The following is a 15,392-nucleotide window of genomic DNA, read 5'->3' as shown; positions in this document are numbered from 1 at the left end:
CCAGGTATATCCAACAATGGAAGATCTTCTCGAATTCGTCTAACCGAGCTGGCAGGATCAATGATCTCCTGATCATGCGTACGCCTGTTGCGGGACATCCAGATCGCCCACATAACTGTAATGATTGTGGCGCGATCCTTGTCAGAAAAGCGTTGATCACACAGTATGTCTTTTGTCCATGAATTGGGATGAAGCCGTGGGAGTCTGATGTCAAAGAGAAGCCTCTCCTCTTCCCAAAATCGCCTTGCTGAGAATAATGGATTAGTGCATGCATCAGCTCCTCGTCCATTGCAAGGCACAGCTTACATATACTTGTTTGTTTGACATGTCGATGTTTGAGTGTGCACTCATCCGGGATTATCTCGCGGACCACTCTCCACCAGAAAACCCTAACTTTAGGGACCACTTTTAGTTTCCAGAGAGCGCACCACATCTGTTGTTCATTCGTTGATGGTTCCGCTATCTGCCCTTCTTCTAGAGCTAAGCGCACTCTATGATTCACTAGAGCTCGATAGGCTATTTTAATAGAGTAGATGCCAGACCTTTCGTGTGCCCATGCTAGGTAGTCTGCACCGCCGCCTTGCCTGAGGGGGATATTCAGTATTGCCTCTGCATCCGGCACGATGAAAGTTGAGCGAATGAGGTCATGTTTTCAGGTCCCGTTCACATGGTCAATGAGCTCCGAGACTGTAACAATCAGAGTAGTGGGAGGCCTGAATAACGATGTCATGGTGATAGTAGATGGGATCCATCGGTCGTTCCAGACGAAAGTGGATGCTCCATCACCGATCCGCTTGATGATGCCAACCTTGAGAGCTTCTCGTCCGGCAACAATGGCTCGCCAGGTGGCTGATGTTGATTTCGGGGTGGTGTCTTGCATGAAATCTGAGTCCGGAAAATATCTCCCCTTCATCACTCTAGTACACAGGGCCTCCAGATTCGTCATGAACCTCCATCTGTGTTTCCCTAGCAGGGCTAGATTGAACTGTCGAAGGTCGCGGAAGCCCATCCCTCACTTAACTTTAGGTGTAGCAAGTTTGTCCCACGCTATCCAATGCAAGGAACGCCGATCCAGCGAGGTCCCCCACCAAAATTTTGCCATACTCGAGGTCATGTTCTTGCACACCTTTTTGTAAGGACAAAGCAGGTCATAATGAAAGTTGGTATTGCCTGAGCGATAGATTTGATCAAGGTCTCTCTACCTGCACAAGCAAACAATCTTTCTGACTAGCCCAACATCTTATCCCTTGCCATGTCTACTATGTGGTCGAACGTACCGCTGGTAATTCTTCCAACAGCAGTGGGTAGGCCAAGATATCTTTCTGAAAAAGCTTCTGAATACATTTAGGATCTATTTCAGGTTTCCTTTGAGAGCAGCCGGCGTGTTGGGACTAAAGTAAATAGAACTTTTTGCTCTGTTGACACATTGGCCGGAAGCCTCTCCATAAATCCTGAGAATCTCATTTAGCCGAGATGCACTCTTAGTGCTCGCCTTGATGAAGATCAGAATATCATCAGCGAATAACAGGTGACTCACCCATGGCGCTCTGAAGCTAACTCGGATGCCACGATCAATGTAGTTCCCATAGTACTTCAGCAACGAAGAGAATCCTTCGGCACATAAAAGGAAAAGATATGGTGATATAGGGTAGCCCTGCCGAAGGTGTCTGGAGGGAGAGAAGAAAGGCAACAACTCCCCGTTAACTCGAACAGAGAATCGAACTGAGGTAACACATTTCATGATTAGTCTTACTAGATTGCCGGCAAAACCAAGTCTCAAGAGCATGGCCTCAAGAAAATGCCACTTGACGCGATCATAAGCCTTCATCATGTCCAGTTTGATGGCGCATGAATAGTTTCTTCCTTTCTTCCGTCTTTTAATCGTATGAACACTTTCATATGCCACTAGGAGATTGTCCATGATCAAATGACCCGGGACGAAAGCACTTTGTTCTTCACTGACAATCTCTTCCATACATGGCCTCAGCGGATTGGTGATCGGCTTGACGGCAATTTTGTAAAGGACTGGGCATAATGCAATGGGCCGATATTGTGAAATACTCTGTGGATGACGTACCTTTGGAATTAACGTAATGGAAGTGTCGTTTAGTCCAGCTGGTAGTTCACCACCATTCAGGAAATCATGCACTGCCAGAATTATGTCATCTTTCAATAAGTTCCAGTGGCGCTGATAAAACCCCGCAGTGAATCCGTCTACCCCGGGCGCTTTCGACGGCGCCATTTGAAATAGTGCAGTGGTTATCTCCGAGGCTTCGTACGGTTTACACAGCAAGTCATTCATGGCCGGTGTGACCCGACTGGGTACATGTGATAACAGATCATCACTATTGCTGAAACCTTGGGAGGTGTATAGTGCTTCGTAGCAAGAATTTTCTCCTTATCTTCATCTCCCGAGGCGCAAACCGAGCCATCCGATCGCTGCTGGTTTGCGATCTTGTTAATACATTTATGTTGCTTTGCTTCCGCCTAAAAATAAGTCGTATTCCGATCCCCTTCACGTAGCCAGGGGACCCGAGAACGGTTTTTCAACCATATCTCCTCCAGTCATAGCGCTTCTCTGAGTTTTGACATGGTTACGCTTCTCTGAGTTCTAACATAATACACTAGATGCATGCTGGATTGCGGTTGATGTGTGGAGTAATAGTAGTAGATACAGAATCGTTTCGGTCTACTAATTTTGAACGTGATGCCTATATTCATGATCATTGCTATGGATATCGTCATAAGTATTTGATCTTCTATCAATTGCCCAACAGTAATTTGTTTACCCACCGTATCATATTTTCTCGAGAGAAGTCACTAGTGAAATCTACGGCCCTCGGTCCGATGTTTTATCATATTTGCTTTCCGATCTTCTATCTTCTATCTTTTGCGATATTATTTTCGGATCTATATTTCCAAAAATCCAAAAATACCTTGCTGCACTTTTTTTTATTTCGTGTTTCATCAAGATCTATCTATCCAAACTCATACAAATTTATATATCTTTTTACCGAGGAGGGATTGCCAACCCCTCTTATGCGTCGCGTTTCAAGTATTTGTTCTTTGTGTGCAGGTACTATTTACATAGTGTTGCTTGGTTCTCCTACTGTATTGATAACTTTGGTTTTATAACTGAGGAAAATACCTACTGTAGCTGTAGTGCATCATCCCTTCCTATTTACGAAAATACCGACACCGTTTCAAACCGCATCATCCGGCGGGGTATCCAGTGATTTTCATAGGAGCTGGTAAGAGAAACCAACGACTGTAGCAATTGCTTGTGAATCATAGTGGTTAGCGGTGGATAGGACCAGTGTGGCTTTAGTCATGACTAAGCCAGCTAGGAGACGTCCCTTCCCAGATTGGTGTCGACCATGGTCCTTGGCTTCGCTTCGAAGTGGTGGTAGATGGATGTAGACATGGATACTGCTCGTTGTTATTGTCCAATCTGCCGTTTGCATCTCCCCCTTCCCTTTTCCATTGATCGATCAGCGGGAATGACGGATGACGGTCCATCATAGTCACTAGTGGGTCAGAGATTCGTTTTCTATTAGAAGCCAGCTTGTGATGAAGTATGGTAGTGAATTTTTTCCACGGGTTGATTTGTCATGGCGATTGGAAACACCGGTTGTTGCGGGAACATATGTTGTTCCCATTTCTATTCTTTTTGTAAGTAGACTAGTTCGACCTTTAATTTTTTCGAGAAGGAGTTCGACCGTTAATAAAGATAATATTTTATGCCCGAGAGAATGAACAGACAGGAGGCTTGCCTTGCCTTTTTCAAAAAATAAAATAGTTAAACCATATGATTCATTTATCATGATGCACATGCATAACAATCTTAAATTACTTTTGCTAGATGAACATCGCTGAATTCAAACATCTAGATGGTTAAATTTTTTATACTAATATATTTGTAATGAATTATAAATATTTGAAACAAAAGTATGGTCGATTCATGATCTTTTTTGGTGGACAGATATTGCATTAACATAGATGACGTTGTGCTACAATTCTGAATAAGGATTTTGTTGTTTAGTGTTATCTTAACGTCCTAAACACTGCTCACTTCCCCTAAAAAAAACATGGCTCACCTTCTTTGGATGTACTTTAAGCCTTAATTACAATATTTGAAAGAATAATTCTGAAATTTTGAGAATCTATCTCCAATGCTAGCACCCATGCGAAGTTCAGGACCTGAAACCAGGCGGATAGGTTCTACTGCAAGTAACGGAACTAACTAAGCAACTCAGTCCACTTGTTAAATGCTAACACTGTATTAGAATTTTGTTTTTGTTTTCGTCAGAAGTATGAAACCAAGGATAAACTTTAATATATATAGTTAGGACTTTACCTGTACATTAAGGACCATCTACATTATACCTTTCTCGGCCTTTTGACAAGGATCTCCCCCGAAGAATAATTTATTAGTTTGTACTACCTCTTTTTCCGGCTTATACTTCGAAGGCTTTAATAGATCATGTGAGTATTGCCGTTCCGTTTTAAAAAAAAGTATTGCCGTTCCCATCAATTTGGTGATGAAATGATAGGAATTTATGCAAATACATCAATGTATGAAAGTTAAAATGTTCATATATCAAGATATTTATTTGTTAGTAATGGAAGAAATGAATCATTGTTTGTAATGGGGAAATTAAATCTTTGGGCTGCTTTTCATGTGACAAGGTCATAGCATACAGTTTATTGTCCTGATTGTCAGCCTTCTTTTACACATCAAAAGGCATATCCCAAAACTGTACACCAGGAGAACCCAGATCTCTTCTTCTCTTCCCCAGCACCAGAGGCATCTCACTAGAATACCCCTCAATATAGGAAGCTAATTAGCCAGTGAGAGTTGAAAAAAGTGTCTTGTTCAAACATTATCTAACTCCCATGGCCGCCTGCACACATGCACTGGAAACATCATAATTTTTTAAATTATCCAAACTCATATGTAAGATTTATTGTCTATGTTTATTTGTCCTATAGCAAAATCCTTCCTGTATGGTTGATCAAAAACAATGTGAATAGAAACAATTTTAAGAAAATTACATCGACTATAGAGAATACAATAAAATCAAAACACGTAATCTACACCGGTAGCAATAACTATATCACTAAATTAACATCAAACTATCTAGGTGGACTACTCTGATATGTAGTCGTGAAACCAGTGATCATGGAGTCAGCGCACATGGGGTCATCCCCCCACAGTGGAGGACCAAGCGTCGTCAGGAATGATGGTGGGTGGACTCAATGGCACCGGGTCGTCACTCTCCTTACATGGTGGGGCCTTCCTCTCCTTAGCTAGCGGATTCTTCTTGGCTAGATCCTCAAAATACTTTATTAGGATCAGCTGCTGGTTCTTCTCAATGAGCGCCGCTAAGAGGTCCTCCGCATGCTTCTCCTTGACCGCGGAGTCGACCCTAATGGAAGCTGCGTCATCGGAGGAAGCCATAGCCGTGAAATCTATCGGTGCTAACACCTTTCATCACATAATAAAAAATAGCATAAGAATCAAACATCAAAGATTACTTATAAGCCAATTAATCATGGTGGATACTCTCTCACGGATATTTTGACTTTCAATGATGGTCGAGCTGGGCGAGTCCATCTTGCGTGAAAAATGTATATCACATGACGAATTCGCACAGGTCGACCGCCATCGGAAAAAGTCGATTTTCTTCCTCAAAGAACAACTCTCATCTACACTCTCTCACGTATATATGGTGGACACTCTTTCTGGTGGCGGTATATATGGTGGACACTCTCTCACGGATATTTTGTCTTTTGGTGACAGTCAAGCTGGGTGAGTCCATCGTGCATGACAACTATATATCACATGACAAATTCACCCAGATTGACCACCATCGGCAAAAGTTGATTTTCTTCCTCCAAGAACAACTCTTATCGATTGTTGGTGATGGTCGGTCTTCCTCTGATCCTCCTGATTTACAAAGATCGCAGAGGAGGAGCAGAGGAAGTGCGACCCCCTATGGCAATAGTCGGTAGCATTCCACTGAAAACATCTCTTATCTGTTAAATACGATCAACACTCACTCAAGATAAAAATGAATACAGACAAACTACTACCAAAATCAATACAATCATCCATAGCACCCATATAGCATTCATCCATAGAACCCATCTAGCATACATGCAAAGTACTATGAAAAATAGTACATAAAAACATCTACATAAACTACTATATAGGAATTACTAAATAAAAACAACTACAAAAAATTAATCCATGATAGCATCCAAGCACTCATATAGCATTCATCCATTCATTGGGGAGAGGAAAGCTCACCAAGTGGGGGCCCGGTGGCACGGCCTGCCCCTCCCTCGTCTGCAGAAGGCCTATGCATGAAAAATGCGGGGGGCCAAGATGGATGAAAGACTAAAGAATAATAGTAATTGATTTAACAAAAAGCGTCGGCATCCATCATTGGAAGATGGCATATCACTGTGAATCCTCTCTGCCCGGAACAAGTGAAGATTCATAGTGATGGTTCATCTCCTTAATAGGGGTGTAATGAAGACCAAAGCTTACTGCATCTGGACTATCTGACTATTTAAATAGGTCATGTTGCTTATCCCTTGGCGAGGTGGGACTAAAGTTTGCCGAGAGCCTAATCTTTACCGAGAGCCATTCTCGGCAAAGAAGTCACTGTGCCATCAGTCGCCGCTGGATGTGCCACATGGCAAAACTTTGTCGTGCAGCGGCTGCTTGGCTCTCGGCAAATTGTGCCTTTGGCGAGTGTTCTCCTTTTGCCGAGGTCTACTCTTGGCAATATCCTGTGTCTGCCAAGTTGTTCCAGTTGCCGAGAGGCCCTCTCGGCGTATGTTACTTTGCCGAGTGTCCGTGATTTGGCTCTCGGCGAAGAGCCTCGCACCTGGCGTATACGAAAATTCCAGTAGTGCTAGCACATCTTCTAACATGGGAACAGATATGTGTTCCGTCAAGACTACATAATTTATTCAAAAGAAACATCAAACGAACAATTTGGCCGTGTTCGGATCAAAATTATCGTTCTACAGGATGGACTGACGGACTAGCTACATGTGAGGGTGTCACCCTATGTTTGGTTGCAACGCTCGGACAGCCACAAACAAACTTGTGTGGCTGCGAACAAGTGAAGGCGACAAGGTGGAGCGTCGGAACCGTTGATACGCCGGGAAGACAATGATTAGATAGCGTCTGCTGATCAAACTTTTTCGATCTATAGTATAAATTAGTCTAGCTAGCTGGCTAGAACAGAATACCATGGTGGCGCTCAACGAACAAGACGAGCTCGCCATGACCACCAAGGAGATCACGAGATGCTTCAAGCCCAGGTCGAGCTCTACCACCAGTGCTTCGTGTGCGTCAAGTCGTTGGCGCTCAAGGCCGCCACAGAGCGTTGTGTTAGTGGACGGTAAAAATCGGACTTTGCTATTACAGGTTTCAGGGACTGTCACGTGTCATCATTTGATTTGGATTAAAGGGAGGAAGGGTCCCACCCTCCCTGAAACTCAGGGGGCGGAGAAGTTAATTTGCACTAAGGCCTCTATAAAGTCCCGTTGTTTGCCCGTGAGTATAGGATTATTGGTAGTGGTCCCACTTTGGTCAGGCATTGGCGAAGCTGCTGGCTTGCGTGGCCGGAGGGCCGGCCGTGGCTTCCGCATGGTGCGGGTGGCTACGTTGGCTGCAATGTGGCCTGTTCCGTGGTGGCAGCAGGGGTGGTGTGGTGGACCATCTCGTTGGAGGTTGACCGCCGGTTAGCTCCGCGAGGTGCGGTTGGCTCCGACGGTCTCGGTGCCTCTTCCAAGATGGACAACTTTGTTGGCGGTGACAGTTGGTAGGCTTGCTGGCACCGGTGCGGGATGATGTGCGACCGAGGTGTTGTGGGAGCTGGGGTGAAGACCTTGTCTCGACCTTATGCCGTCACCAGCAATGGCGGCGGCCGTGGCCGTCCTAGACCTCCCTGGAGGCATCGCTTATTTGCTGCCGCACCCCTCCTGCACGGATCCGGCCGTCGCGTCCCCTCTAGATGAAACCCTTCATTTTGTGTTCCGACGATGGTGGCACATTGGTGTGTCGTTTTTCTACTTGGGGGCCTTGTCTCGGAGCTCTACATCAGCAAGCGTGAACGGTGGTTTGTGGCGATTGTGGAGTTCATACTTTTGTGACAAGGATGAAGGTGGGAGCCATGTCGGTGAGGCGGCAATGGTTGTAGTAGTCATTTCTTCTTCGGTGTGTCTGTGGTACTGCCTCCGTTTTTTGGTTGTTGTGGAGTCGAAGCTGCTGGAGCGGAGCCCTCTGGTATACGGGCTGTAGGTGGCCCGTTCGATGATCTTCTGCGGCACCAACCATGCCTAGATTTGTTCTTCAGAGTTCTCCATCGGAGTCGGAGTTGCGCTATTTTGCAGCATGTGGCTGTGTTTTGCCCAGATCTTCATGGAGCTTCACGCGTCCGCGATGATGTGGATTGTGTCAACAGTGCTGACGGCGAAGTCGGAGTTGTTTGCTCAGAGTTTAGGGGTGGGGCGATGATGCCTGTAGTGGAGGAGGGATCACGATGGTGCACACGTGCTGTCTCGTTGGGGCCCTCTTTCGAGCTTTGTGCATGGGATTTCTTATGTGTGCAGCTCAGCGTTTGTGATAGTTTTAGTCCGGTTCTTCATAATTAACTAGGAAATCTGGTTTTCGCTTGGTTTTCTCTAATTAGCTCAGCAACCATTTTGAAAAAAGAAAAACAATCTCTTCGGTAGGGGTTGACAAATGAGGATCCTCAAATCTTGGCCTTTGCTCAAACAGAATATGCATAAAATTAGACAAATGTCTTTTCCATGTAGCCAACTAAACCATACATTCTTATTCTTATACAATATCATCGAAACATTTTTTTTTACATATTAAATGGCAGGGTTTCTAGCGTACTTGCTTGCGATAAAATTCATGGAATTGACAAGGAAACATCCTTTTCCATACGTACAAAATATTAACAAAACATATTTTATATGTGATGGACCGGAAATACTGAACTCCCCGCATTTATTCAAATTGACACTTGAGAAGTATTTCTTAGTGCTTGGCCTTCAAATAGATGATAATTATAGGATACTTGGCCTTCGCTTTCTTGAGGTGCTTTGAAATCATGCTGGCATAAACCATAAACAGATCATCAAGAATGGCCTCTCCGAAGTGTTTCTTAATCAGCGGTTCCGCCACCGCCCTTATGCACCTGGCAACATTCAACCCACTACTGCTGCAGCCCAACACGACATCATCGTTTGTGTCGTAGTCTTGTGGATCCCAGCTTGATTCAAACACACTCATGTGTTCCACATTGAAGAGATTGTTCTCCTCAACCACAGCCTTCACTTCGTCCATAGATGGCGCATAAAATGGAAGGTTGAAAGAGACCAGCTTCTCCTTCTCCACAAGGCCCTGCCACACGTTGCAGAAAAATAGTACTTTTTTTCAAAGCTTGTATGAATTCATATGCATGTTTTAAGATGCTAAATATAAATAGTTTTCCTCCCAAGATATCTCGTAGATGGATACCCGTAGTCACAATAACTTTAGACCATGCAGACTTGGACACACTTCTATTTCTCCTCAGCGATGTGTGCTATGCGTGGCTCCAACAATTCATTTGGGCACCACCCTTTACATTGTTTCCAACCGTATAGGTTCCAGCGCTCCATGGAAGGACCCTCTGCCGCCTTTATCCATTAGCTGTCATGCCTAAATATAATGTTATTGAGATTGGCCGCTGCCACTGCTAGCTAGGCATTAGAGTATCACGTCCTCTGCCTCCACCACGTGTCCAAGTTTCACAGACGTCACCAATTCGTGCTCTTAACCCGCATGTGGCCTTCAGCTACCATACCATCGTTATAGCTACCATGCCTATTGTTATCATTGGGCCAGAGACTGTAGAAGGTGGCATATATAATTTTATTTTCTTCCAGTTATTGTAAACTCTAGAAGTTCACGTGAAATTTTTGAAATTTTATTAGATAATGATGTTTTAATATTTGGATAGTTCGACCCAAAATCTTTGAAAACCATTTGATATTTTACTATTCTGAAAGTTTATGAGAAATTTCTAGAGTAGTTTCTTGTAATTTATGAAAGTTGTGTCTCGTAGAGGCTCATAAGAAATCTTGGAAATTTGCCGCACTATTTTGGAAGTTTAGAATTTGTTGAAAGCTCTAATTTCTGAAAGTCGAGCTTATGATTTCAAGCTACCTATGATGGAATCATAAAAATTTAAAGAATATTCGTCGAGACAATCCTTCTTTTCTCTTTTCCCGGTTCAATTTGTCTTTACGTTGAGTTGAAAAGGGATGCGGCCGTTCTGGTCTCTCACTTGGTCGAACAACTCATGTCTCATTAGCAACGCTGATGGAAAATGATCATTGGGGAAGATTTGGGCGGGTGACAGCCTATTAGCTGCTTCCAAGTCCTTCATTCATAAGATAGCACTAGGAGATATATATACGAATTAGCATTCAGTCAGCACATTATAGAGCATACCTTCAGCACATGCTGCTTGCTTCACCATGTAACAACATGTCTTTGCTCTTTCTGCCTAGAAATGTTAGAACCATATGCCCACCACGTACAAGTTCATTGAATCGCAGCGTCAGGAACAAAGACAGGTCCTTTTGGTACTCTTCTTGGTATAGTTTTATCACAGCTGGAGGAGTACTCTTGCCAATGTAGATGCTCTCTTCATTCAGGTAAGCACCTCTTGAAAGCTCATCCCGTACCTTTGGAAGCCATAAAGGAATTGATATAGTTATGTGATTAGTTGGACAAAATCAATATACTGGTATGTACAAATTTATTTTTCTTTAAAATTTCCAAAACCCCATGAATATATATTGCATCTATTCACAATGTTATTCAAAAATATGTTAATAAGCGACATGAAGAAATACAAATTTGGACAAATAGTAAGTCAATCTTTGATCGACACATTTGTTTTCTTGTGTGCAAGCTACAGCAGAAAAGACATACAGTAATATGTTAAACTTTATACACACGTGCTATATATATGTCCATATGTATACGTAAAATTGATTTTTGTAGGATTTGAAATACCTTTTTCTCCCCCGATGTAACAAAACCACGGTTACTGAACTGATATGAACCGTAATGAATGGTAGCGACCAGTGACAACTTTTGCACCAGGATAATTAGTCATTGGCTAATGCACTTGATCCCTAAGTGGTTGTTTGGATTAGGAGAATTAAACCTGGGTTATCCAAAACAGGTTTTACGAGAATTTTTAGGAAAACGAGTTTTGATTAGTTATTCTGTTAAGATGAGTTTACACAATTCTTTGTTTGGGTTAATCTCGACGCCGATCCTTCTCTTCCTCCTCAAACTCGCATGCAACTTGTTCGACGGATTTTCTTTCCATTACTAACGTGGAAAAGCGGGATAGAGTCCCATGGGCTTATACCTGACTACCGATGGGCTTATGCCTGACTACCGGCTACTGTTGAACTGCGTCGTCGCCGGCTGCCTGATCGTATATACCAATCAGCGTGTATCATGTACGGCGTTGATGTCGAACAGGCCAGAACGACATGGCGACTGACGAGCTCGACCCGCTGAAGCCAGCATCGGGAACGGCCTTGCGTCGCCGCCGGCCCGCCGCCCTCAAGCGCTTCACCTGTTGTTGTCGGTCATGGCATAGAACGGACACTCCACAAAGCATCGCCGACGATGGCGTCGTGTCATCGTCGTCGACATGCCCTGCCATGGCGTAAGACAAGTGTTGCTTGCCTCGATGATGTTCACTTCGCAAGCCACGGTATAGCTCCTGTGCATTGAGGTTTCATGGAAGTCAACCTCCATCTGGTCACGATGCACTAAACGGGTTTTTAGAAAAACGGCTAATAGTCGTTTTTCCATAACTCACTTTTTCAGTTTTAAGAAAACCAGGATTTACTTATCCAAGGATTTGTTACGTCAAACAAACATGGTTTTAGGTGGTTACACCCATAAACGTGATTAGCGGAAACAGGTTTGGCAAAAACTCTGTATCCAAACAACCCCTAAAAGTGGCTTCTTTCTTTCAAGTTCAACAACCAATATTCCTTAGTATTTATCTTCTCTCAAAGTTTGGATTATCGTTTGAATTAAATTTCACCAGGGAATTGTAGCTGGATGAGTTGGATTTTGGCTAGCTCTTGGCATTTAATCCACCCACACTTCAGTTTGTACATCGCATGCACTTCATTATTCTCTTAAGATCATCTTACATAGCAAGTAGCAAAACATGGGATACCCTCTTTTTGTAAGGACAATGGATAGCCATCTATAACGTCATGGTCAGCATATTTCTCGAAACTAATTCTGGTACTCCCTCCTTTTCTAAAAAAAAAATATAGCGCGCCCGCGTTTTCCGAGGTTCAACTTTGATCATAAATTTAACCAATAAGACCGACTGTGGCGGGAGCAAAAATTATATAATTGAAAACTTCTGTTGAATACGAATTCATTGATATAATTTTTGCTCCTTCCGCAATCGGTCTCGTTGGTTAAATTTATGGTCAAAGTTGAAGCGTGGAAACCGAGAACACACTATATTTTGGAACGGAGGGAGTAGCAAGTATAGAGAGAAAAAATAAGGGATAACATGTAATTACATTCTAGAGTTTACATTCCTCTCGTTTCTCTAGTCGCAGTTGTCTTCTTGCACCTTGTGGCAAGGCAGGATTGTTTGGAAAAGTATATTAATTTTTTTCTCTTGCTAAGAAATGAGTGAGTAAATCATGTGAGTTTGTTGAAGAGATTCTCAAGCAGTTTTAACACGGGTTTCACTTGAGCTCAAACAATGCCTCGAACTGGTTTGTACGCACGCACCTTGGACGTCCACATGAGGGAGTAGGAGGAATGGAAGAGGTGGACACTCCGGCATGGGAACAGCCTGGTGTAGAAAGAACCCGGCATCCCGGCCACGTAGTATTGCGGCCTCCTATCGGCGGTGAGCTCCTGCAGCCGATCCAGCGACCTGAAGACGAGGTTGAAGTCGTTCCCCGGCAGGTCGTTGAGGAAGAACTGCAACTCCATGGCTGCGGCAGGAGGGCGCTGCTCCTGCTCTTCTTCCCGGTTGTGGTCGGAGATTGTACCGATGACCTCCCACACAAGCAGCAGCGTGTTCGGCCCTGACGAGCAGCCTAGGTCGGCGACGACCATGGTGCTCTTGTCCGGCAGTGACCTGTACAGCTCCACCACGGCGCCCTGGAGCACCGGCCTGGTCTCAAGCATGGCCTTCTCCTGCTCGGGCGGGAGTAACAAATTAATTAATCGATCGAGCACCCTCTGGACGCAAAAGGCAATAAATGCATGCACTTTTTTCCCCAACCAGGCTCACAACAAATTCCATTAATTTCTTAACGGAAATATTCAGTACAGGTAGTTCAACCTAGAACAAAGCAGCTGAAGGAGAACAAGCATGCATGCATGGGACGGTAGTTACTTGGAGTCTGGAGTTGGTGGCGTAGCTGTTCTCTCCGTCGCCGTTGGCCATGTGAAGCCATTGCTCTACCTCCATGGCTAGCTATCACTTGCGAGTTGTGACTTCTTGTGAGGATGATTTAAGTACTCACGCAGACGGGAGGAGTCGTCCCCTTTTATAGGTATATCTAGCTAGGATCACTAGCAATAGATGAAGACGAGGACAAAAGTTTTGGACTTTTGCTTTTCTGAAAGCAATCTGCTGCATACAAATTCTTGGCTGACCACTGCATGGATGTCACGGCGAGTACCTCAGCACATAAACGTACGGCTCCCTCCCTCAAATCAGGTCACGTGCACTCAATCGGATTGATTCTTCATAGCAAAATACTCTTCACGCGAGGAAATTGCACAAACCACCTACTTTTGGTGCTAGTGTTGCACATAACACCTATTTTATAGGTTTGTTGCACCAAACACCATATATTGGGGTAATTCACAGCTAGGTCTAATCCACCATTTGGATGTATCGACATGATTTCTGATAATTGGGTCCAGTTTGTAAGTACACTGGTGTCAGAAAAATGGCGGCGAGGATAAGAAAGCAACAGAGTGTATTCCTACTTCACTTCAAGTCCAGCCTCGACAAGAATGAATACGGTATATTAGTACGTGATGCCTATACTGCAACTTGGGATGTATTTGGATAATAAAACCCCATGGCGGTAATATTTTGGTGTGTGAGACTTGATGATGTCTGTAATGGCCATATGGCGACTACTTGGATGCTAAAGCCCAATGGCAACAATATCATCCATGTTTTGGTGCTACTGATCTTATTTTATGAATATTGTGGCTATTTATGAATCTTTTCAGATTTGTCTAGCAATCTTATGTTTTGTCATTCAAAAGTTTGTGGTGTGGTACTAGTTAGATGTAACTAGTGATGAATCTAGAAAGTTTCAGCTGATTTGGATCACATTATAATGAGATATTGGTAGTTTATATTGGCTCGTATATTTCTTTACTCAAAATTTAAAATTTTCAAAAGAAACGCGAAACAATTTCAGTAAATCACACCTGTATCCAATACTATTCTGAAAAAAACACAGCTCATTTGGACCAATAGTTTGTGAGATATTTGCAACGTTAGTTGGCTCGTTCAATATTTTTCTCAAATTAATATTTTTTTAAATGCAAAAATAACTCCCAATAAATCATACAAGCACTCACTAATATTTTAGGGAAAATTCAGCTCAATTCGAGCAAAGGATTGTGAGATATTGATAGTTCTAGTTGGCTATTGATGTGACTGGTTTTTTGCCACCGGTGCACTTACACACTAGACCCACTTGTTAGCAATCATGTTAACACACACAAATCATGGATTAAATCGTGTATTTTTCAGAGTGTGCAAGTAGATATACCCATGGGTACTTCACGTGTGCAACCGGAGCCCTACAACGTCCCATTGGACAGCCCAGTCACTGTTCAGAAAGAAGAAAGAAGTTTAAAAACCATCCAACTGTAATCTTCATTTTGTCCAGACATGTTCGAGCAGTCCACAAATCCCCATATCCAAGCCATATACATGGAGGATATGTAGGGATCTCCGGGCATGCCCAGGCAAGGTGCTACGTAGGATTTGGCGAACCACGGACTTCTTTTTCTCTTTCTTTATTCTTTCTTTCTCTTCATTGTCTTCCTCTTCACCAATCATATCCACGTGACCGGACAATATGAGGATAATATGAGAAGTGTGGTTGTTTCGCAAGAAAAATGAGGATCCAAAATAGACGTGCCATGACACTGACCGGGCACATCCGCGGACGTATGAGTAACCGAATCAAGCAATTGTGGTTGTAGAGGCTCTAAGTTGGTCTTCCTACTGACTAAGCCATAAAGTCCTTGAGCATGCACCAAA

General features: G+C 43.5%; 1 protein-coding gene across 1 annotated transcript; it reads right to left on the bottom strand.

Annotated features, from left to right (window-relative positions):
• Positions 1 to 9,010: 9,010 nt before the first annotated feature.
• Positions 9,011 to 13,565, bottom strand: LOC125539049 (anthranilate O-methyltransferase 3-like). Its single transcript, XM_048702415.1, has 5 exons — positions 13,491 to 13,565; positions 12,875 to 13,288; positions 10,568 to 10,767; positions 9,815 to 9,849; positions 9,011 to 9,462 (listed from the first exon to the last, which is right to left on the bottom strand). Exons 1-5 carry the CDS (start codon positions 13,563 to 13,565, stop codon positions 9,071 to 9,073), a joined length of 1,116 nt encoding a protein of 371 aa, XP_048558372.1. The 3' UTR covers positions 9,011 to 9,070.
• Between the last annotated feature and the right edge of the window lie 1,827 nt (positions 13,566 to 15,392).

The sequence above is a fragment of the Triticum urartu genome, chromosome 1, assembly GCF_003073215.2.
Source record: "Triticum urartu cultivar G1812 chromosome 1, Tu2.1, whole genome shotgun sequence".
Taxonomy (NCBI): Eukaryota; Viridiplantae; Streptophyta; class Magnoliopsida; order Poales; family Poaceae; genus Triticum; species Triticum urartu.
Note: the sequence above shows the minus strand (reverse complement) of the source record. Positions and strands in the feature narration are given on the sequence as shown.

Bases quoted from the DNA above. Each gene is read 5' to 3' on its own strand.
- LOC125539049 (XM_048702415.1), bottom strand. From the start codon at position 13,565: ATGGAGGTAGAGCAATGGCTTCACATGGCCAACGGCGACGGAGAGAAC. The intron at 10,768-12,874 runs GTGCGTGCGTAC...TGGCTTCCAAAG, and splicing joins CCCTCATGTGGACGTCCAAG to GTACGGGATGAGCTTTCAAG. The intron at 9,463-9,814 runs GTGGTGGAGGCA...TTTGAAAAAAAG, and splicing joins CGTCTGTGAAACTTGGACAC to TACTATTTTTCTGCAACGTG.